This window comes from Pelodiscus sinensis, chromosome 4, assembly GCF_049634645.1.
Source record: "Pelodiscus sinensis isolate JC-2024 chromosome 4, ASM4963464v1, whole genome shotgun sequence".
NCBI classification, from domain to species: Eukaryota; Metazoa; Chordata; order Testudines; family Trionychidae; genus Pelodiscus; species Pelodiscus sinensis.
The window spans coordinates 74,879,777-74,904,165 of record NC_134714.1 but is presented as its reverse complement, the minus strand read 5'-3'; the positions used below and the strand labels follow the sequence as shown (position 1 = coordinate 74,904,165).

Sequence of the window (24,389 nt, the reverse complement as noted above, 5' to 3'; positions counted from 1 at the left end):
ACTGAGATTAAAGAAATCCGAGCTTAGTTTTCAAGTGAAAAATCAGTTCCCTGGCAGTGGGAGGTGAGCGTGGGAGGGTCAGAAAGGAAAGACTGCCCACGCCTGCATAGGCAACTGGTGCCTGCGAGTGGAGGGAGTACAGAACAGGGAGGGGCATGAGGGATCACCCTATTTACCAATCCTAATTTTGACAGGGGCAGGTGGGGCAGTGCACCTCCTGGGTGCCTGTGCATGCCTTGCTCAGCGAAACCACCCCTCTCTTTCCCAGCCCCACATTCCCTGGCTGATGGACATCGGTGGAGAGAGGCTCACTGGAAGCTCTAGGGAAGGGCAGGGTGTCACCTGCTGCAGGATCTGTGGTGCTGATGCACTCTGCCATTGATTTCACTGGCTGACCGCTCCTGGGTGCAGCTAGACTGCAAAACTTTACAAAACCCAGGACCCCTGCAGGGTTTTTACAGGGGTATTGCTGTTGCTCAGAGACACATTGTCACCCTTGGCTTAAATTCCCCCTTCAATGCTCGAGAAAGAAAAGAGTATTAGAAAGCAATACAGCTGGGCCACTGCCAATGCCAAAGCTGTTATCAAGACCCACAGGAAGCTGGCGCTGCAATTTCTGCTGCTTAGGAAAGGCAACATGGTTATTCAGATTCCTGTGTCCTGACTGACAACTGCTTCAGGCCTGGCTCTTTTCCCATTTCAGATGCTGATGCAATATTTATATTATGGAGGAACAGAATCAATGGAAATTCCCACAGCTGATATTCTAGAGGTGAGAATGTTTTCTTCCCACTTTGTCAAATGCACTGGGGAATGAGGAGGCATGGAAGCCAAAAGAAGCTAAGACTTTAGAAAAGAGGGAATGTTTTCAAGGTGCATAGTAGTGCTAGACAAGTGACTTCTGGAAGAGACGAAGGCAGCTACCAGTGTTTCTACAGGACAGGAAAGTGTGTGAACACATCCACGGAATTGTTCTTTTAGCAGAAAATACAGAATAGTGGAAGATGAATGTGTGTCCCCCAGCAAATTTATCATCTGAAATTCAAAGCAGTTACTGTTTCTGATGGCTTATGCATAAAAAGGGGCTCTGCATGTAGATTAAGGATGTAAAATCATGATTAACCGGTTAATGGGGTAGCAGTCCGGGGCTGCTACAGCCCACTGGCTAACCATAATTAGTTAACCATTCACATCCCTAATGTAGGTGTGGTTACTCCTTGCTCCTAGGGCAAGCTGAGCAAGGCAAATGCCTTGGGCATCGTGCTTTCAGGGCTCTGTGCTGCTGAGTATTCACCATCTACCAGCAAGACCCGGGGTTCCGCTCCCAGTGTCCTGCTTTGGGCCCCACAAAGCCTTTGGCCAGGCCTGGACACCCCATCTCCAAAAAAGATACATTGGAATGGAAAAGGTGCAGAAATGGGCAACAGACGTGATGGGGCGTATGTCACGGCTTCCATATGAGGAGAGTTAGCGTGGGAAAAAGATGACTAAAGGGGAGGGATATGAGAGAGGTCTATACAATCGTGAGTGGAGTAGAGAAAGTACATAAGGAAGTGTATTTACTTCTAACACAAGCATTAGGGGAGGGGTCACCTAATGAAACGAATAGGCATCAAGTTTAAAACAAAACAACTCATTTCTTCATACAATGAAGTGGTCTGCCAGAGTATGTTGTAAAGGCCAAGACCATAACAGGGTTCAAAAGAGAACTAGATAAATTCCTGGACAATAGATTCTTCAGTAGCTATTAGCCAGGATAGGTAGAGATGGTGCCTCTAACCTTTGTTTGCCAGAAGTCGGTAATTGGCAAGAGGGGTTCGATCACTTGATAATTACCTGTTCTGTTCATTTCCTTTGAAGCACCTGGCACTGGTCAAGGTCAGAAGACAGGATACTGAGCTAGATAGGACCTTTGGTCAGACCCAGTATGGTGGTTTATCTTCTTTGTAGCCTGTATTGTTTCCCAGCACCCAGTTGATAAACCTGAGAAGTAGCAGCTTTGTTGGATCATCCTTTCCACTGACCCTGTGACCATGAAAGTTAAGAGGACTGGCTCATGTGGGCAGAAGCTTCCTGTATGAATCCTGCGTATCCCAGGAGAAGAGACTTGGTGGAATGTCTGACAGGAGACAGATTCCCCTTTCCTGTCCACATTTTAAGCAAACTTAAGAGAACTGGAGATGACTTGGCTCCTCACTAAATCCCATAAACAAAAAAATTAACTCAGCAGCTAGTAATAAAGTGTTCGCCTTCTAACTAACTTTTCTAGGAAGTGCACAAAATTAAGAATTTAAGGAGGTCCTCTTTCTGCCTTCATTCAGAGCTATACTCTGAATAATGTGTTGTCATCTTCAGTGGCCTTTCTACTCTCAGGAGGGCTAGGCCTCCAGCGAAGGAGTTAGATTCTTCAAGGAAGGAATGTCTTGTTTTTATTTGCCTTCCATAAATCAGGAGTCCGCTACAATTTGATTTTGAAAAACTTTTCTCTTTTGTCCCAATAGCTGCTGTCAGCTGCCAGCCTGTTTCAACTAGATGGCCTCCAAAGACACTGTGAGATCCTATGTGCCCAGACCATCAGCATGGAGAGCTCTGTTAGCATCTATAAATATGCAAAGGTAAAGGCCGAGGTGTCTTGAATAGACCACATTGAAACTTCAGCACTTCACATGTTTGCTGTGTGGTATTTTGAACAATAATCACGGTGCAAAATAATGCAGACATGCATATGCTGGGCCAATTCTGCACTAAATTTAAATACAAAAATCTCATTTTGCAAATAGACAACCTGTCCCAAGAGGTACTATCACTAGGAACATAGAGGAAGAGTTCTGCATTCCTGGAACGCCGCAAGAGCAGTCTCCTAAACATTACATCAGAAAACACTTAAACGCTTTTATTTTACCTTTTTTGCCTCATGTGCAGTGACACTAGATATACGGTTTCAATGTTAGAATCTCATGCTCTAGCCAAAGGCTGCTGTGTTTGAGTTCCCAACAGCTAAGGGGAAAAACAATTCCATTCTATTCCTGTTAAGGATCCCAAAACCATTAGGAGTTTCTAACTGGGAATGTGAAAGGCTAACTGGTAGTCACCCTTAGCAGGTGATGCTTACTAGTTCATCCATGAGAGCTGGAGCAGGCAGAGGGCTGCTCCAGCCTCACGGGGCCCGGTGTGGACAGGGGCTGCTCCGGCCATCCGGATCAGCCTCTGTCCGTGGTAGAGGCTGACTGTGGCAGGGGAGCTGCTCTAGCCCACCATCCCCTTTAAATGGTTAACTGGTTAGAAATAGGGATATAAAATACGCACTTACATTTTATGCCCAACAGTTAAACAATTATCCCCAGTGTAGTTGTGTCTTCTCTGATGATGCTGAAGTGGCTGTACTAAATAAATAATTATCGGGAGACTCAAAGGAGACTTTTTAGGAGCTATAGAATCCGTGGGACAACCCAAGGCACTCCGACATGGTTTCAAAGTGGCTTTTCCACATCCTATGTGCTATTATCCCTCTAGCACAGTGGTCCCCAACGCGGTGCCCGCGGGCACCATGGCGCCCGCGGGCACCATGGCGCCCGTCGGGGCATTCGTGGGCGCCCGCCAACAACCTGGGCCAACCCCACCCCCGGCGCACGGGAGGTGCCGGCCCCAGGTGCGCGACATGCACCGGCGCTGGGTGCGCGGCCCTCGGGCGGCCCCAGCCCCGGGGCACATGCAGGCGCTCGGCTCGGGTGGCAGCGCCGGCCCCGGGGCCCACGGCACCAGGCGCTCGGGCGGCCCCAGTCCCGGCCCTAGGGCACACGCCGGCGCCGGGTGCAAGAGCATCCCAGTCCTCTGGCATGCCCCTGGATGAGCGGCCCTGCCCCCGGGCGCCCGGCGCGTGAGTGGCCCCACCTCCCGGGTGCCCGGGAGCCTCTGAAGGTTGGGGACCACTGCTCTAGCATATCCCCCATATTTTTATGGCTACGCATATTACATACCAGCTGGCATGACTCCTTTGTTCTAGGCTTTTACAAAACAGGTATCTTGGACATTTCATCAGCCAGCTGCTCTTTTCCCTTAAGGACCACTGGACTGTGGCTCAGCTAACAGCAGGAGATCAGAGGATTAGAAATTTTTAAAAATGAACCTCATCCCCTGCAAAATATCCCAGTAGGATGAAACTCTGGCAGCATATATATATATATATAATATATATATATACACACACACACACACACACACACACACAGAGAGAGAGAAAAAGAGGATAGCCCTATACACACACAGAGAGAGAGAGAGAGAGAGAGAGAGAAAAAGAGGATAGCCCTAGTTAGCATGGGTATCCTTTTGATTAGCATTTATCAGCTGTGTCATTCAAGTACCCCTTCCCTTTGCAGGCATCCTGCCCAGTGAAGCGTCAGAGGGAAAGGGCTTAGCAGTAGCAGTTCTGGAAATGTTATTGAACCTGTAGGGCTAACACAGAAGGTCACTCTCTCCTGTTCTGTTTCACAGATTCACAATGCACCTGAACTGGCCTCATTTTGCGAGGGATTCTTCCTCAAACACATGAGCTCTTTGTTGGAGCAGGACTCGTTCCGACAGCTCATCTATGGCAGGAACAGTAAGGTGCAGGGTCTGGACCCTCTGCGAGACCTACAGACAACACTGGCCAGTCGACTGCATTCTATTTACATCACCTCAAGAGTGTGAGGCAGTCACACTAGGGAATCATACCACACTGGCATGGGACCTTATCCAGCTGGGGCTTCTAGGTCTGTCTTATGGAACCACCAGCTCATGCTGAAAGTCCCCACAAGCTGAGGTCCTTACAGCAGTCATTTCTCTGAGGAGCAAGTTAGGGTGCTGCAACTATTCTAATGATGAAGGAAGTGAGGTGGCTTTTTTTTGTGTGCTGTTCAGCATGAGTGCAATGCCAGGGCACCACCACCAGGAAAAACTGAGGCAGCTAGTGAGGAGCCTGGCCTGAAGAGTGGATCTACATTGCCGTTTTCATGAGTACAAGGTGAAAGCATCTAGGGAAAACAAAAAGCAAAAGCAGCAGAGCAAGGCTTAACACTGGGGCTCTTTCTAACATGCTAGTCTAAAACCATCTTATCTGCAAACCCCATCAGGTTGATGTGTACGTACACACACACACACACACACACACACACACACACACGGTGCTTTTAAAAGAGTGCATTGAGAGTCCTCCAATCCCCTAGCCCTCTGAGCATTGAGTCATGTGACTTGGCATGTATAGTAAGTAGCATACTCATACTACCCCTGTAGCTACAAAGACATTTTCACATGGCAAAAGACTAGCATACATTCTTTGCATCTTAAGACACAAATGTTGTCATCCACAAAGCTGATGGGTGGTGAGAGATTAAGCCTCTACAACTATCTATTTACAGTAGCATCATCTTTGGAGATTTTAGCAGAGTTTTGATCTACTTGTCTGTATTCAGTGGGGACCAACTGTCAAATGATGTGGGCCCATTTGGAAAGAAAATAGTGCTACTGATTTACACTGTAAAGGTTTGATCAAATATTTTGTGGTGTCCCAAGTCATCCCCATTTTAACAGTCTGGGAATGGCACATGCAGCACTGATGAAATAAAAGGAGGTGGTTTTCAAAAATGCAATATCAGGAGCTGTAGGAAAGCCAGGTATTCTGTGTAGCACCTAGACGCCATTAAAGCCAACCGGGAATGTACAAGCTGATTATGTACACTCTTGCTGGAGGTGGGGTTGTATAGACACACGTGCATGAGAGGAAGGCCTGAATTTTAATATCAGTCTGGCATAAATCTGAGGTCTTGGACAAGTCACATCTCTCTTTGGCTGTGGAAATGGAAGTAGTGGGGAGGATACTTCCTAACATCCACTACTTCCCTAAGAGCAGGAGAAAGGGGAAGTACTGCATCATGCTTGCACACATTAACTTACCTATGCCCTCTACATCTAAAACATTGTTACAGTACTTAACTAGATACTTCAACCCTAGCACACAAGATTCACCATGTTTTCTTGGCTTGCAAGGGGCAGAAACTTTTTTTAAATACACACACAGGCTTTGGAAACAAAGATATAAGAGGTCTACTTGTCACTATTAGCTAAAACACACCCACTATAACCATTCCCTGCTGGTCTTTTGGCACATATGGAAAGTATTAGCTAAAATGCTTCATTTTAGGCTGCAGGGGGAGAAAAAGCTTTCAGAGATAAAGTTGATGTTTCTCGGAACTCTGAATGATGAAATGCTAAACAGGCTGACAGAAGGCAGCTTGAGCTCAGCTCTGAAAAAAAAAGTCAAGGTTTGGTGGAGGAGGGGGGAAAAAGGGGCCTCTTGCAGCTTCTCCAACAAATTGGTCAAAAGCTAAGGTCCCGACAGGCTTGTAAATCACAAGCCAATTGTGTGACAGGGAGCTTCGCTAGTCAGGAACCCATGAACTGATAGACAAATTATCAATTGGAACCTGGCTGGGAGCACCAACTGGTCTGACTTGTTAAATACACAGTTCAGAAGAACACCAGCTTCATTAACCCTATTTATTCTTAGAAAGCCAGAGGCTGTTCTAGGCTTGTGGCTGGAAGACACCCTATAAAGGACATCCAGGAAAATATTTCAAAGAGCTGCTCCAGATATCTGTACAAAAGCATAGGTCCAGTTTTATTGCTGTAATGTGTGTTAACTGTACATTGTCATTTATGTAAAGGTAACAGGATTTTGCTAACAATGTAACTAACATTTATGATTGGTGTACTGACTTATTTTAATGAAGGGCTATAAGGAAGTGTGTCAATGTGAGAGAACATACATGTTTAAGTGAGCACACACTAGGACAAAAGGTGCTTAACAGCCAGCAAGTATGTACCTTTCCGCATCCCCAAGTCACTATCCTCAAGTGGAAAAGAGGGTAATCACATGGTAACATTTTTCCAGTAATGAAGACAGGGCTGTTCTGTATATCCATACTACTGAGCATATAGGAGCAGGGGTGCAATTTACCTTTTATAGATTGGAACAGTTCTGAAAATGCCCGATGGGCTGTAGAAAGCATGTCAGTCCTGTCCAAGAAGGTACAAGAGAAGCAGGGGGAAGGAATTCAGTAGCCACTTGAGGTAACACAATGGGATTTAGGTCTTTCCTGCCAGAGACACACTTGGTTCTTAGGCTGCTTAAATTGCTAGAAAAGTGGGAATAGGGGGAAGGGGAACAGAATTAGAAAGTAAAAGGGAAAAAAAGCAAACCATTCTTCAGTAGGAAACACAGCTAGGGCCTTCCTTGGTAGTAGTTACTACTCTCCCATTCACCAACTTGGAGCCATCTTAAGCATCTCGAGAGAGTGAGTCTGTGGAAATTGATCAGGCTGTAGGGAAAAGGGTTTGGCAAGAGACAGCTTGGTGGAGAAGCCCAAATGTACATATTGCTCTACTATTTCAGAAGAGAGAGTTGGCAAGCTAGCATGAGGACTAAACCCATGCAACCATTTAATTAACACTCCCTCCCAACTGCTGAGGAACAAAACCCATAAAAAGGGCACTTAGCATACCCGATCTTTCAAGCACAGGAAAGCTAAACTGGGTACAGCTGTGCTCAAGTATCCCACTTCCTCAACACCAGCACTAGTGATTCAGAGCTTGCAAGGTGCTGTGCACAGTGAGAAGCTTTTCTCCGCTCAGGGACAAGGCACAGATTGTCCGAGGGATTTAAATGCCTACTTCCCACTACTTTGGAGGATCTGGGCCCAAGTTCTTACGCTGCTTAGGATACAGAGAATTGTAACATACTATGACCCCCATTTTAGAGGGGAACAACTTCCTGTTTGGCTCCTGGGCAGCTGTTCCTCAACAATCACAGTTCTCCCCCCCCCCGCGCTGTAGCAGAGTAGGCCACAGTTAGCTCTGAAGTATAGTCTAACTTGGAGCCAGGTTCTCTGAGAAACTGGCTTTCAGAGTAGCTCCTGGTACTTTATTTCCATGACCAGCAATGCGGCTTTTAGGAGAGAAGCATACCAGTGTGTTTGCACTTTTGCTTTCTAGCACTATGCCACAGGGATGTCTCGGAACATACCCATAACACACACAACTGTTCTCAGGAATCATGGGTCATACACACAAAGTCTCAGCTGAAGATGGACAGATTTTCTTAGGGGCCCCTTTTCTACTCAAGTATACGCAATTTGGGAGGTTAGCTGGCTACCTGTTCCATCTATGGAAATCAGGTGCTGTGCATGAGCTTTTGGCATGTTACTAGCGCAGAGCTTGGGTGCCTCTAGAAAAGCAGAAAATTTCAAAGGAAATACACAGAAGAGCATGCATCTCACTGGAGTGTCCTTCCTTCAAACTCATTTGTTGCATTTCAGGGGCCTGGAGCCACAGTCTGTCTTCCCCAGGCTAAACCTTCAGCATACACCTTTGCACAGCTAAGTAGTAACATGGCAGTTGCCATGACACCAAGCAGTCCTAGTGTTAAAAAAAGTGAATATGGTCCCTTTAGACTCCTTACATGCTTCTTTCCTCATTTGCACATGTGGAACAGCTGGACCAGGGTAGGCAAACTATGGCTTCATTCATGCAATGGCTCTGCATAGCTCCCAGGAGCAGGGGAAGCCAGGGCATGGTGGATTGGTTTAAATCAAGTTACAAAAAAGCCCAGACACAGTGCACTTCATTTTGGAATAAGCCCCATTGAACTCACTGGCAGTTCTGTTTAAGTACAGAATGGGGTTCCCTTGGAAAAACTGAGTTATGCTGAAGTAAAATAAGGACCAACACTTATGGCATCACCATTATGATCTGTGGCCATATTTCAAAATAAGGGCATGTATTATTCAATAAAAGAAAATGACACTCAGTGGTAACTGGCAACTCTAGACTTCTTACTGCAAAGTTCTCTATTGTATACTTGAATGATCAATTCTAAACCTAGTTAACTAAAACAAGACATAAAAACTAGCTAAGACAGTGGATTAGTCCTTAACATCCCATATCTGATAAGCAAATGCTTAGCCACTAGTCAGTTGAGTAGTCAATTTCTTTTGCCCGCCTCCGCTTCCCCCGCCCTTGCTACCTCTATCAGATAGAGGCAGCAAGGGGGGGGGGGGGGGAGAGAAGAAGAGAGAACAGGGTACTTCAAAGCCTAGGATCAGCTGTGTGGCACTGCTGTGCATGGAGTCCAGGGATCAGCTGTGGACTTGCCAGCTGATCCCAGGCTCCAGTGCAGCATTTCCACAGAACCCAGGATCAGCTGGGGAGTCCCCAGCTGACCCCAGATTCTGTGGAAATGCTGCCCAGAGCCCAGGATTATCTGAGAAATCCCCAGCTGATCCTGGATTCTGCTGAAATGCTGCACCAAGCCCAGTATCAGCTGGGGAGTCACAGCTGCCACTTTGAAATGCACAAGAGTCCTCTCTGGGGACTCTTGTGCATTTCAAAGCTGGTACGCCTCGCAAATTAACCAATGCTTGACATTGTTAAGCTAAGAAACTTTTGTATCTAGTAACATCCAACACAGCAAACAGCTTGGGAATGTACTTGTCAAATCACACTTATACTAAAAGGCATAGAGAGAGTCTTGAAGAATGATGCATTGCTCAGTGAATTATTTAAGTTTCTAACCAGTTTGATCAACTCAGCCATATTCACATCTTCATCTACTTTTTTCTCCCAATAAACAGTTTCCTTATGATGTTTCATTCTTGCAATTAGGCCTTGTCTCATCTTCGTGCTCTGCTTACACTGGATACATTTTTCTTTTTTATCCAGGAAATTATTTACTTCAAAATATTTCCAGACAGGGATTCTCTTATGCCCAGCTTTTTCTGTAGCAAAAGCGTGGAGGAATACAGGAAGCCACGTGTGTGCTGAACAACATCTTCCCTTATTCTTGCCAATCCACTCCCCTGTTCCTTTCTTGTCCCTCTGTCTTTAAAACAATGTCTTAACTCTTGTGCCATGCTTGGCCCAGGTCCTCCACCACAGCACAAATACATTCCTATCCATCTTGTGTCTTTCTTTGCATGTGGGTTTTTTTCAGCACACTAAAAAGTAACTGAAAGCCTAGAACTTTCAAAAAGAAGCAGGAGCTAGTAGTTAAGCTGGACACATTAGAGCCATTAATTTATTTAAGACTAAGTGTAGATGTAGCATTTTTGTGATGAGATTTAATTGTAATTTATTTTAAATGAGAAATTTAGTATTTTTAACAGGTAAAAAAAATCTGAGAAAATCAGCCAGGGTACTCCACGTACTGTCCCCCTCATCTCCCTCAGTGCTGGTTCTGCAACATCCATTGCCTGGGAGTTGATGCCAGCCTGGAGCACCCTTTGCACCCCAAACCTCTCAGCTCCATCCCCGAGCCTGCACCCCAGCCACAGCCCTTCCTCCCTCCTCCTCCTCTCCACCCCAATCCCAGCCAGCCTTCCACACAAGTTCCACACCAAGAAGTGGCCCTCAGGCCAAAACATTTGCCCACCCCTGAACTGGACAGCTTTTGACAAGCTTTATGCAGCAGAACCAAGGAGATCTAGGTAATCTGCCCCTGCGGGTTGGAAGTTTTGTTTGTAAAAAGGTGGAGTCCACATTTCATCTCAGATATGGTGACTTCTGGCAGAAATCTTGACAGATGCATTCCAGTATTGTGAGGGGGCCAGTGCCCCAGAGACACTGAGAGAAACCTAGAATTAGTCTTCCCAGTAAGATAGAAGCCCAGCTAGATGACAGTGTCATTGGGTTAGGACACACAATGTTTTCTCCCACTAGTCAATTACTGGATATTTAGCATCCCTACTAGAGGCAGAGGGATGAGTTGCCTTATGTCAGGGGTACATCCGTGCTCCATTTTGTCATAATAATATAAACTCCTCTACACCAGTGGTCTCCAACCTTTTTAAGCACAAGATCACTTTTTCAATTTAAGTGCAATGTAAGAGCTACCTCAAACCTAAATACCCTTGCCTCCACTTCCTTCCCTGCCCCTTCAAGGCACTGCCCCTGCTCCACTCCTTCTCCAAGGCCTTACCCTGCTCACTCCATCCTCCTCCATCCTCACTCACTTGCACCAGGCTGTGGTAGAGGTTGGAGTGCAGGCTCTGGTCCTGGGTCTAAGAGTTCAGAGTGTGGGAGAAGCTCTGGCCTTAGCCCAGGGTGGGGAATCGGGATCAAGGTTGGGTTTCAGGGTGCAAGCTCTGGGAAGGAGTTTGGGTGCAGGGGGACTCACATCTGGGGCAGGAGTCTGGGTGCAGGAGGCAGCTCAGGGCTGGGACGGAGGTTCAGGAAGCAGGCTCTGGCTGGGAACCATTTAATTGAGGTGGGTCCGGGTGGTGGAACAGTGGGGTTAAGGCAGGCTTACTCCTGCCCTGGCCCTGCACCACTCCTGAAAGCAGCTGGCACATACAGCAATGGCTCCATGGCACCCTATGCTGTGCCTCATCTACAGGCACTGAGCCCACAGTTTCTACTGGCCACGCTTCCCTGTTACTGATCAATGGGAGCTGCAGGAGTGGTGTCTGCAGGCAAGGACAGCATGTGGAGACCCCATGCTCTACCTCTCTCAGGTGCTGCCATGTCTAGGAGCAGCAATTACTACAGGGATAATGACTCCAGCCACAACAGGTTAGGCATTTTAGAACTCACTACTCATAATTAAATTTAAGCACAAGAGTTAAATGAAAATTATGAAATGCACAGACCAGTCAAAAAACAAAAATAACCCCCTTTGCAAGCAGTACCAGAAGTAACAATCCCCCATGTGTGTGTTGGGTCAAGAGATGAGAGACAGAGACAGAGACAGAGAGTGTGTGTGTGAGAGAGAGAGAGAAACACAAGCCCGCGCTCCCTCCATCTCCTTTTCTCTGTGTGGAGATTGGGTACAGAAATGGGGGGGGGGGAAGGAGGGACACCCTGACATCAGCAACCCTCTTCTCCCTCCCACATCCTGCACAGCAAGCAGGAGGCTCTCAAGGGGGTGCTCCAAGGCAGAAGACAAGAGCAGCATGACAGTGGGTGGATGGGCAACTGAAGTGCCAGCACTTGATAGCTTCCCATCCAAACCAGTCAGGATCCCCCGTCAGAAGCTCCAAAATCTACAGGTAGATCCCAATCTACAGGTTGGTGACCACTGCGCTACACAAAACTAATGGATACACACTTCAGAGCCAAAGCTAACATGTGACAGTGGGTAGGCTTTCAAGCTCTCCCTTTAATGCCCATTTCTTACATTGGAGCAGCCATGGAAGACAAAATGTTTGAGATAGAAGACCAAGCTTGATGGGTTGGCCCTATTTCACTTTTAACAGATGGGCCTTTCAGCTGAATCTGGGCTCACATTGCAGAAAGCGGATGCAGGGATCTCAAGTGACCTGTCAGAGACTGTTTCTAAAACGACTGCAAATTCAGACTTCAGAACCAATTCCCCCCACTTCCACTGCAGTCATTGTCATTCAGGCCACTACTGGGCTGGTATTGATCACACAGCCATTAAGTCCCTGTAGAACCCCTCAGCTCAATTGCTGGCTTCCTTGACAAGGCAGTCACAGCCCATTACCCCCCATATCTGTACTCTGCAGGAGTGACAGGTTATTAGACTGAGTGAAATTCTCACCTCGCCCTGTTTAGTCCCCCAAGGGCTCTCAACTCAGAAGGGAAGGATTTTACATCTTTCATCTGTCACCTCCCTCTCACCTCAGCTTTGCTGGGGGGGGAGAGGGCGCCTCGTGTGTTGGCTGCCAGTCTCTGGCCCCTGGCTCCAGGGCACTGCTCTCACCATAAGGTAGTTCCCAATCACGCACCTTGTGGAAAGTGAGTTTAGGCCTGTTACAGACAGCAACACAGCTCTATGATCATGGGGTCTAGATATTTGGGAAGCCCAGGGATACACTATCACAAAATCTAGATGGAGGAGTGGATTAAAGATTAGCACATCTCACCACTTCAATTATTTTACCTTGCTGTCTCTAACACTAACAAGCACATTTACATTTAAAAAAAACAGGTACTACTAAATCAAGGCACGCCACTGCACATGCTTCTCCTTCTGAGGAGTGGAGATAAGAACTAGCTTGCAGGCCTGCCTGGTCAACTGATCATGTATTTGACCACAATCAAATATTGCTGATGAAATCGTGATGAAAGTTGGTTGGGACACTACCAACTTAACAGCCATTGAAGGAAGGTGCAAACACTTCTTTGTGTAGACTCCTATGTCAGGAAGGATACTATCTATTGACTTAGATTCTTATCTGGGTAGTTAAAATGAAGCAATCTTCAGATACTTACTGATTCTCTTCTGTCTCCCACCCCCTCTCTAGCTCTGTCTCCCACCCTCTTCCTTCCCGCTCCCCCCCTTGCCCTCTCCTATTTATTTTGGGTGTGCGCGTCCTAAACTCGTAACTCCGTTCATCTGAAGAAGTGGGCTGGGTCCACGAAAGCTCATGATACCATCTACATGTTTTATTCGTCTAGAAAATGCTACCAGACTATTTGTTGTTTTATTCCAGCAAGAACGCCGTGACGTAGGCTGCAGCCCGCCATTCGATTGCAGCATGGTGCTGGTTTCCTGTTTTAGAAGCTGTGTTTCATTGTTTTGCATTTTTGAGTTAAAAATAACTTCATTAAGTAACTTGGTTTTCCACAGTTAGGCATGAGTCTCTAAGGGGAAGCCTTTGGAGACTATCAAGTATTGCTCTTTTTGTAACTCTTCTAATAAGTTAGTGCTCTAAATATTTAAGCACTCAATCTTCCAATTACACTGGACCAGCCAAATGCCCAATCCTAGGATGAGAACAAACGATGGGTGACAGACCTGCAGCCATGCTGTTTAACCCCCCTACTGCAAGGCAGTCGGATACTACAGGGATAAGCATGGTCTATATTTTAGCTCTAGAGGAGAATAAAGATATTTTTTCCCTTCTTCCTACCCCTAGCTGATGTGGTGTTATTAGAGCCAGATGGCTTCCTACTTTAGCACCTTGCTCACATTTATGCCTCAGGGCCATGGGGACTCATCTCCTGTAGCTGGAAGATCCCCATCTCCCCCCACCTCCTGCTCATAACTGCAGCACCAGTTGTGTCTCCTCCTCTCACTCCCCTCCAGGTCAGATAGGTCACTCCAACTGTCAAAATAGCTCATAGGTCTCCGGGAAAGCAGGCTGATTCCACTGACAACTAGGTCATGCCTGTCCACCTCCTGCCGAGTGTGCAGCTCAGTTCATACCTGGCTTTGCCATTTCCTCCCAATTAGCCAGAGCACTCACTCATCACAGGCTGACAGGGTCACTGCAGGACACAGGAGGGAGGGAGAGAGCAGCAACAGCTCCGCTTCTACCTCGACACGCTGGGCCAAGGCACCAGAAGAAGGCTTTGAACCATGGGAGGACTGGCCTTGGGGATTTAAGTGTGTTAGAGACACAGTCTGACAGCAGATGCATTACAGGAACAGTCAGGACTGAAGGAGAGCGGTGACTAGTAGAGAAGCACATACAGTTCACCTGGTATGGCCCCCTGCTGTAAAGCACAGGCAGCTAAGAGATTGCATGCCTGACTTTCCTAGGTGTCCAAAACCCTTTTCACCAGTGAACACACGCAAGGACAGAGTGACAGGAAAGCACTCAGCTCCCAGAACAGAGGGTTAACATCTGGGGCAGGGAGCCGAGGTTTTTATCAGGTAAGAGAAGCAGCTCCCATATTCGTGCGCTCAGAGATGAGTTGGGGATTGGGTGAAGGGTCAGACAGCAGGCCAAGGTACAAGGGCCAGATGCTGGCAAAGAGGAGGGAGAACTAAACTCAGAGTTTAGAGAGCAATGCAGGACATGAGACAAATAGGAGTTTATGAAGCCACTGGACGGACGGACACACACACTCACAAAACACTTTTTTTTTAAACAAATGTCACACCAAATGTGAGTTGGTGACTAGAAAGACTGCAACGGGAGGCTATTAGCAGTGCAGAGAGTGTGGTGGTAAAGCCACCCATTTCTGACCAAAGACGACAGGAGCTCTACTTTTAGAGGATACGCTGTAGCAGGGTGCCCCACCCAGGGGCATCGTGGTCAAGAGGGCACTGCCCAACACTGCAGAGGCGCACACTGTTGGTGTGGAGTCAGAAGCTGCTCCTAGCTGGCAGGGAAGTGCTGCATTGGGGGTGGAGGGAGAGGGCGGGGGCAGATGGCCAGATTTCTCCTTCATCCCTCCCAGTGGAGGGATATTGGGAGTGGGGAGCAGAGACTCACAGATGCTGCTCTTCCTCTGTGCTCCCCTAGAGGGGCGTGAGTGAGGAGCAACACCGAGCAGCACTTCCCTGCACAGAGCTGTGAGGGGTCTGCCTTCCCTTGATGCAGCCCAGGTGATGAAAGCCCTGACGTGGTTCCCATAGGCGTGCCCAGGCACACCCTAATGTCGGGGCTAGCCAGCAGCTGCTGGAGGAAGAGGGGGATGTGTGACCGAGCACCACAGCCCCTCACTTTCAATGCCCCGCAGCAATCTACTGGGAACTGTGGGGCAGAGAGAGCACATGTTCGGTGTCCTCAAACGCTGCGCAAGGTGAGAGGGGAAACGCCAGGAACTTTAAAACCCAGCGGCCCAACTCCAAAAGCAGCTGGGGCCCTTCTACAGACGGTGGCCCGAGCCATTTTTGCAGCCCGGGACCCACCCTACAACACCACGCGGCGCCCCCTGCCTGTCCCAGCAGCACCATGCGGCACCCCCACGTGTCCCCACAGCACCTGGCCCTGCAGCATCGCGCGGTGCGTCAGGGATGCCCCCACCCAGCCCTGCAGCTTGGGCTGGCTCTGACTCCAGCCCTGCAAGCTGTAAGGCAGAAGCTGAAGGTAAGGAGGGGGGGGAGATAAGAGGAAGGGGTGGGAGAGGAAGGGGCTTTTGCGGCGGGGGAGGATGGAAGGGGCTTGTACGGAGGGGGAGGGGAAAGGGGGAAGAAAGGGGAAGGCACCAAAGGGACAGGGTAGGACGACACACAAATGCTAAGGGGGAAGTGGACACAATGAGGAAAAGGGCAGGAGGGGAGGTGTCAGGGTGATGCTGGAAGAGGAAAGGGTATTGGGGATTGGAGGAGAAGGTGCTGGGAGAAGGCTTGACAGAAGGGGTAGGCATGAGGAAAGTGGGGCTGGAGCAAGTCATGTGTAGCTCACAATCAGAGTGGGGTTACTGGAGGAGTGGGCACAGGATGCAGAGAAGGGCTGGTGGAGGGGGGCAGGTCTCAGGAAGGCTGTGGGCAGTGAGAAGGGCAGGAGTCAAGACAGCAGAGGAGGGTGAGGAGTTGGGGGGGCAGCGGGCACCAGGGGAGTTGATGGAGCAAGGGGAAGAGACATGGCAGCAGAGTGGAAAGGTAGATATTTATTAATAACTTGGGTGCCACAATGGCACATCCAAACAAGCCACATGAATTGGGTACTGGTGCACAACACAGAATTCATTCTGCTCATAGGAGGAAACTCTTAGAGGGAACACTTCCCCCAGCCTCTCCACCCCCGCATTAATGTCTCACACATTGGGTTAATGCAATTGCAGGGTAGTTGCATGGGTGGTGGGGGGCGCCAAACTAATCCCTATTGGTAGGAGGATGGTGGGAAAAGTCCTGGGGGGGGGGAGGGGGGAGGAAAAGGAGGAAACTTGGCACTTAATGGCTAGGAACACACTGAAACCTTGGCTCTCTCTTAGGACCATGGTGTCTAACACACGAGCCACATGTGGCTGTTTGGCCCATTGAGTGTGGCTAGTTCACTATAGCAGTATCTGCAATAGTGGCTACTGCTTCAGAACTGGTTGGACATCACGGGCCTAGGAGATACAAACAGGGCAGCTAAGACACCCTCACAATTCTAGCTCCCCAAGCCTGGCCTCAGTAGCCAAGAAAATTTCCCCTAATTCAAAGACATAGGGAACGTCTGAAGTAAAATACTGGAGTAACTCCGCAGAGCAGTAGCTGCTTTTATTTTAACTTCTCATGAAGCTAAATGGATGCATTTATTTCCAACAAGCCCTTATTCTTAGCTGCAATTTAATGTACCAGACTAATTTAAAGCACAGTCAGGGAAAATGTGGTTCGGCTAAGCTTGTAAAAATCTGGTGCCACTTACTGTAGCACTTGAGGTTTTTTCCTTTTCCAGTTCATAAGGGACAGCTGAACAGAGGGCGGAATCCAAAGGAGGTTAGCCATCATGAAGTTTACATAAGCCAAACAACTGGAAAAACAGCTCCGCTGTGGACACACTCCCTTCCTTGTAAAATAGTCATTATTCTGCTTAAATAAAATAGCATCTACCCCAGCAGCTGATTAGAGCAGTTATGTCAACATCTCTGAAGTGTGAGCCTCTTACCAATTCCTCAGAAGTTACATTGTATCCAATGTATATTTAACACAGTAGGACTCTAACACCAGAGAAGACTAGAAAGAGCTTAAGAAAGATGAAGAGCAGTTACCAGCTCCACTCTTACATTCTGCTAGTTTGCTTAAAGAATCCAGTTTAATCTTATCCAGTCAGGGATGTAAAAGGTCTTAAAATAGCTAGCCAGGTAATACATTTTGTTTAACTGCTGTGGGTGGAGTCTACCCAACTGGGCCAGCTAATGGGTTGCCTTGTAAGCAGGCCAATAAGCTCCCTGCCTACCAGGTAACTGGTTAACCTCTTACATCCCTAACTATAACAGGTTTAAGACTCACTTTAGGATCTCCAAAAGAAATAGGCATCTCCAACTCATGTCCTGAACAGCACAGGCAGTTAACAGTTGTTACAGCAAGAGCATGTCACTCACATAAGCTAAAAGTGTCACCTGGCCAATACTACTTTAATAAATTCAGACTACATAGTCACAGTGTATCAAGAATATTTGCAAAGTAAGTAGGGCAACATGCCCCTGGAATGCATTGCTATAAAGCAAAATGAAGCCATGTTTTTTTTCCTCCCAAACAACTGACAATATGATTAAGCAAGCTCCATTACCAATTCATTTCCACTGAATAATACATTACTCTTTCTACCAGCAGATCACAAAGCCATGTATACAAACAAATTAAGCCCATCAGTGTGTTCAGGCTACACATTATCCCCACCTGAACAGATGGAGGCACAGAGAAGTTGTGACTTGTCAAAAGATATAAAGGAAGTCAAAGGTAGGGGGGATGATAAAACCTAGCATTCATGACTCCCAGTCTCATGTGCTGCGTATGAGACCATGCAGCTACTTATAACACAGCAGGGGAGCCAGCCAGAGGCCCTGGACAGGCTTAGCAGCAAGAGATTTTTTACGAACACAGGAAGCCTATGTCCCTGAGCTCCCAATCCGAGGCAAGCAACAGATAGCTGGGGGAGATGGGGACAAAGATATACAATGCATAATACACATCTGAGGTACTTTTAGTCTTGGAATAAATATCAACTTTCCAAATTACCCCACAAATCGCCTGCGCATTAGCCTCACCTTAAACATAAGCTGGCTTCTGACAACTGAACGGGGCTGTGTAATAGATTTCATTGTAAACTGCAGAGCTCTCCTTAGGAGGAGTGTAGTGGAATGATTCCTACCACAAGCTCAGTGGTTTTCAGCAATTCAACATGTTAAGGGGGGAGAGGGCTCAATTAAAGAGTTCTGGCTTTGAGCAGTGATCTGCAATGGGAAAAGCTACTACTCTGGTCTAACAGCCAGCAAGACATTCAATGGGTACACCACAGGATCCACTCACCACAGGTTCACCGCCTCCTGGCTGCTCTGGGAATTAGGTCCTTCCCAGTCCAATGCCTCCTGCTGCTGCTCACTGGCCAGCCCTGCCACACTTCTTTCTCTCCGCATGTTCTCTTGGCAGCTTGGCCACATTGCTGTAGTCCTCCCCTTCCGCAGTTAGCAAAGTCCCAGTGAACAACAGTCACAGGCAGTCTTCAGCTCCACTGCCCACTCTGTGCCACTTTCCCAAAGGCTGGTAAGAAAACCCAGGCCTGCCTTCTATTCCAAGGACCCTATATTGAGCACATGTGCCCTGGGTTCTCCCTGTCCTGTTGCTCTTTCCTAAGACTCCTTCCTACATCTTCCAGCTCACCAGCCCAGACTACTTCTTCCCAAGGAGCCACTGCCAACTTCTCAACTTTGCAGCTTCACCCAGGGAGCAACTCAACCCGCTTCTCAGCTTGCTACCAGCCCCTCTCATTCCTTCTCAGCTGGGCTCCATCACCAATTAGCTTCTCAAGCCCTGGCTCTCCCTCAGGTGCAGCCTTTCAAGTTAATTAGCCTAACGTAACCTGCTTTGGCCTTGTATGAGATGGAACAACTTCTCTGTGCATTTGGGGTAGGTGGGGGATTAAACGAAATGTGCAAGGCACTCAACTACCTGACATTGGAAAGGAAATGTTGTTGCAGAACATACATTCAAACTGACTTGTCAATACAAAGAAGGAACAACCACTGCGGTACACAAGCCCTTCCTTCCGTTTAATCAGCCACACAAATCAAACCAGCTTATTGGGGAGGAAATGGGTACAAGCTCAGGTGGAAACAGCTAAAGAAAACTGGTTTTTAAAAGTTGCATGAGGCAGCAGGAGGGACTCTGAGGTCAGAGAGGTTTTCCAGTAACAGGGGCTGTGGGCAAGTCAAGCTCTACAACCATTTGTGGCCTAGCGTTCTCAATACAGCCTACTTCTCCATTAGCAGCTCCCAGTCCCCTTGAGGTGGGAAGGAGGAGCAAGTGTGACCAGAAAGCAGAGGGAGAATGAACATGAGAGGCAAAGTAGGAAGCAGGCTGTGGGACAGGGCTCAGTGAAATAGAAACCTTTATTCTGTGGGAGGAAGGGAGAGAGGGAAAGTGAAACTTTGGCTGCATTTATTTGCAGCTCCCTGGGAACTAAGATCCGCCCCACTCACACAGAAGAGAGCATCCCCACTACCACAGAAACCACCCTGCAGAAGAGGACATGAGCCTGAGTAATATACTGACCCGATCCCAAACGCAAAGAGGAACCAGAGGTAAGCAGAGACCTACTACCTTAGGAGCAGACTGTTGAGTCTCCTTGAACAGCCTCTGTGCCTGAGGAGAAGACAGTGTAAGCAAGGAGGCTGGTTTCCTGGCATTGGAGCCTCTGCTGATTTTATGGCAACCTTCACCCAATTTCCAAAGTACAAGAAGCCAAGCAGACAATGATAGCTGAATGCACACCAGGCAACAGGGAGCCAGCAGCAGGGTCTTCTCTATTCATCACAGCAAACTTAGGGGATAAGGAAATATTAGACCTATCTACCAGGCATATCACAGGGAACAGCCAACCCCTGACCCACTTGAGAGAGAAGAATGAAGCATCCTTAGAGTTATAAGCAGCACCTGTAGGCTTGGGCTTTGTGTTCCAAACTGAAATATATATAAACACACACACTGCAAGCCCCGTAGGGCAAGGACTGTGGACACCTTTATGCGGCACGGAGCACATTGAGGGGATAGCAGGGTTCCACATGGAGACCAGAGCTCGTGGCTCAGTCTGAAAGCAGATGTGATGCTGCTTGAACCTGTTGTCATTCATCATGAAAGCTGATGCAGAGAAGGGCCAGTAATTAAACACACTAAGGCATGTTAAAATACTAGCACGCCGCAGCACATAGCAAGACACAATAGAAGCGAGACCTCCAATAGGCCCCCTCAAAACTAAAATTAAAATATCAACCACTAAGAGGAGGAAAAGCTGTTTATGGATTGATTAGCCCTGGGAATTAACATTTCTTGGCCATTCAGGCACATTTGTAATAGTCTAATTTGTTGTACAGTGTCACTCACCAAACCAAGCTCTCCAGACACATAGTATAAAAATCCCCATGGGAAGCATCTCTTAGTGATGTCAGTGCATTCTCCTTAATATATACTCTTTAAAAAGGCCTCTAATCCCTTCCCCTCCAGTCACTGTTTCTTCAAGAGAAGTCCTTGCATTAAAAGGGAGAGGGGGCTCCCAAGATAGGAGCTTGCTCTTGGTTATTCAAGTCCATTATTATTTTTAAAGTCACTTCTTCCACTTCTGCTTTGGATCTTTGTTCTTCTTAAATCTCTTTTGTTGTCTTGGTTCCTTTTCCATGTCCGGTTTTCTCTTCTTTTCACTGAGAAACAGGAACAAAACATTGGTTTAAGAGAATTCCAATTCAGCAGGGCACACTATGCTATGGGGGGAGAAGGGAAGGGCATTCCAGAGAAACCTTGGCTTCCAAGTCTCCACTGGAGAGTGTGTGAGGGAAAAGAAATTATCCCATGTATTGGCTCATTTAAAACAGGACCAATGAAAGCATGAAGGAATATGGCCTAGCTTTTCTGATTTCTTATGATTTTAGATGCTTGAGCACCTTAAAGTAGCCTGATTTTCAGAAGGCTGGAGCTCAACACATTCTTGAAGTCAAGCTCCGTGAAGGCATCTCAAGTTTGATACAGAAAACATAGGTATTTAAATAAGTCTTGCAATGGTCTTAGGATTGGCAATAAGGTGTCTAGGGACACAGTCACTGCTTCCAGCATTCACTGAAGCAATGCACATGCATAAAAAGCAGAATAAAAAGATGCAAGAGGCAACATAATTATTCCTGCCTCAAGGCTCAAGAAAAACAACATATATTAAAGTGCCATCCCATAAATCCCGAGAGGCACAGATCGGGAAAGAGTCCATGCTGACCTGTCTGAGAACTGAAATGAAGAAGGATAAAAATAATTTTAAGGAGTCTATTTTCAAACAAGAACCTGACTTCATGAGCTGCTGAACCAGCTGCACCCAAGAAGGTCACAAGAAGATGAGGTGTCAGTCATCACCAGAAGAAAATAAAATGGAACAAGAATTACATCCACCAAAAGGAGAATCAGGACAAATTAGGTACATGACTAGAGTGAAAAAAATGAATTAGCCAGGACAGAGAGCTACCATATTGGCTAATTAAAGCCAAGAAGGGATCAAGTTATATGAAGGGATGACTATTTTTCAGAGCCTCACTACAGTCTTATCTTCTCTACTCAAGGAAAAATTCCAGCCTGCTTGCTAATTACTCTCTCTGGATCGCCATTAGGAATCTACCTAGAGTAGCAAAACATAAAATGCTCAGGAATTGAACCCCTCATCTTCTCTCTACATTTAAGTATTACCATAAAGCAGTGGTCACCAACCAGTAGATTGGGATCTACCTGTAGATCTTGTAGCTTCTGACAGGTGATCCTGACTGGTTTGGCCAGGAAGCTCTCAAGCCCTAGCACTTCGGTTGCCCTTCCACCCACTGTCATGCTGCTCCTGCCCTCTGCCTTGGAGCTGCCCCCCCCCCCCCCCCCGAGAGCCTCCTGCTTGCTGTGCAGGGTGTGGGAGGGAGAAGAGGGAAGACACTAACGTCAGGGTGTCCCTTCTCCACGCACTCCTGTACCCTGCCTCCACACAGAAAGAAGGGGACGGAAGGAGCGTGGCAATACAAATCTTTGTCACTCTCACACACAAACTATCCTTCACCCTCCTCTCCCGACCCCACACATACGTGGGGGGTTGTTGTTACTACTTCTGCTGCTCGTAAAGTGCTTTATGTTTGGTTTACAGCCGGTCTGTGCATTCCACAATTTTCATTTCTCTTGTGCTTAAATTTAATTATTTGAGTAGTGAGTTCTAAAATGCCTAACCTGTTGTGGCTGGAGTCATTATCCCTGTGGTAATTGCTGCTCCTGGACATGGCTGGCACATCCCTGCAGCCCCTGAGAAAGGCAGAGCAGGACATGCTGTCCTTGCCTGCAGACACCACTCCTGCAGCTCCCATTGATCAGTAATGGGGAACTGATGTCAGTAGAAGCTGTAGGGTCAGTGCTGGTGGATAAGGGGCAGCACATGGGGCCATTGCTGTACACGCCAGCTACTTTCAGGAGTGCTGCTAGACCAGGGCATGACTAAGCCCGCCTTAACCCCACTGCTCCACCACCCAGAAACTGTCTCAGTTAAACAGTGCCCAGCCAGAGCCTGCTTCCTGAACCCCTGTCCCAGCCCTGAACCTCCTTCTACACACACACTCCTTCCCAGAGCCTGCACCCTGAAATAAGCCCGGAGACCCTCCCACACTCCGAACCCTATGAACTAAGACCAGAGCCTGCACCCCAACCCCTTAGCTCAGCCTGGTCAAAGTGAGGATGGGAGAGGAAAGGGGATGGAGTAAGCAGGGTGAGGCCTTGGCAAAGGGGCGGAGCAGGAGCAGAGTCTCAAAGAAGGGGCAGGAAGGAAATGGCACAAGGGTATCTGGGTTGGAGGTAGATCTTACAGTGCACTTAAATTGAAAAAGTGATCTTGTGGTTAAAAAGGTTGGAGACCACTGCTATAAAGCAAACTAAGGAGGACAGACGCACTGAAAAGAGATGCACGGATATTCTTTTGTAAAACTTACTTGCCCAACCTTTTCAGGCTGACAATGGAAGCGTTCTGTCCTGCTTTGTTTAGCACATTGTTCCATTCTTCATCATCGCCTCGGATCATATATCTAAGTGAGAGGCGGAGAAAAACAAAACACAAGTCTGTTTAAAGGAGAACAATTAAGGTTAATTATGCTTTTGCTCACTGCTACCCAGCCACAAAGTCTCAGATGGGTATATGGCCATGTTAGTCTATAACTAAAAAAAAAATAAATAAATAGTGGTCCTGTAGCACCTTAGACAAACCAAAAATAGATACAGACAGATTAGATGCCGAGGCTTGTGTCAGCATCCAAACCAAAGAGAAACTGTCAGACAGAGCTGGTTTAAAGCACAACTGGATCTTAGAGGGGATCTGTAATACAATACACAGTGTTTCATGACAACATCTGTGTTCTGAATCCAAAGTAGGCCAGTACTGACCAAGAACTTAGCATCCCAAAGCTGTTCAGCAATTTATGTGAAGCAAGTTGTGTCTTTCAGCTGCCCATATTATGAACGTTACTAAGCTGCTCTTTTATGGCAGCCTCATAGCAAAGACAGAGAACTAACTGAACAGTAGCAGATGCCCCCACCCACGCCCCTCATTTCTGGTGGAGCTAAGGCCTCAGTTGTTATCCCTTGCATACTGGGGACATGAATTGCACCAAAGTGTAAATACTTCTCAGGACAGAGTTCTTTAGTCTCCAAGGCTTGTAACCTGATAGCTATCACCAGACCTGTATTCACTACTGAAAACATCCCTCCTACCTATAGTTTCCATTCACAGGATTGAGAGATTTTGTTTTTAAGAGTAAAGAATCAGAAGGTGGAGCTGCATGAAAGAGGACGACCCAAATGCATTCATCAAGTATTTACGCAGGGAAGCTAGGTAAGTAAGGATAACTCCTGGAGCAATGGCTCACGCAGGAGAGGTTCTATTGTAGATGCAATCTGGGGTATTGCAGCCATTCTGCTGCTAATGATTAAGACTTAGCCATAGGGAAACTGAAAAGCAAAGGTGCCCAGA

The 24,389-nt window shown here is 47.3% G+C and overlaps 2 protein-coding genes across 3 annotated transcripts in view; one reads left to right on the top strand and one right to left on the bottom strand.

Moving 5' to 3' along the window:
- Positions 1–6,737, top strand: part of ABTB2 (ankyrin repeat and BTB domain containing 2) — a 205,098-nt gene extending 198,361 nt beyond the window's left edge. Inside the window, exons 15-17 of the mRNA XM_006124451.4 lie at positions 704–772; positions 2,502–2,615; positions 4,492–6,737. Coding sequence (XP_006124513.2) covers positions 704–772; positions 2,502–2,615; positions 4,492–4,689 — 381 coding nt within the window. The 3' untranslated portion in view covers positions 4,690–6,737. The remainder of the gene's footprint in view (positions 1–703; positions 773–2,501; positions 2,616–4,491) is intronic.
- Positions 6,738–20,645: 13,908 nt separating this feature from the next.
- NAT10 (N-acetyltransferase 10) overlaps positions 20,646–24,389 on the bottom strand; it is a 39,922-nt gene continuing 36,178 nt past the window's right edge. The window contains exons 28-29 of one of the 2 annotated variants that reach the window (XM_075927459.1): positions 23,356–23,448; positions 20,646–21,066 (exon numbers count right to left, since the gene is read on the bottom strand). In XM_075927459.1, coding sequence (XP_075783574.1) covers positions 20,973–21,066; positions 23,356–23,448 — 187 coding nt within the window. In that variant the 3' untranslated portion in view covers positions 20,646–20,972. The remainder of the gene's footprint in view (positions 21,067–23,355; positions 23,449–24,389) is intronic. The other variant, XM_075927461.1, reaches the window with a different exon arrangement.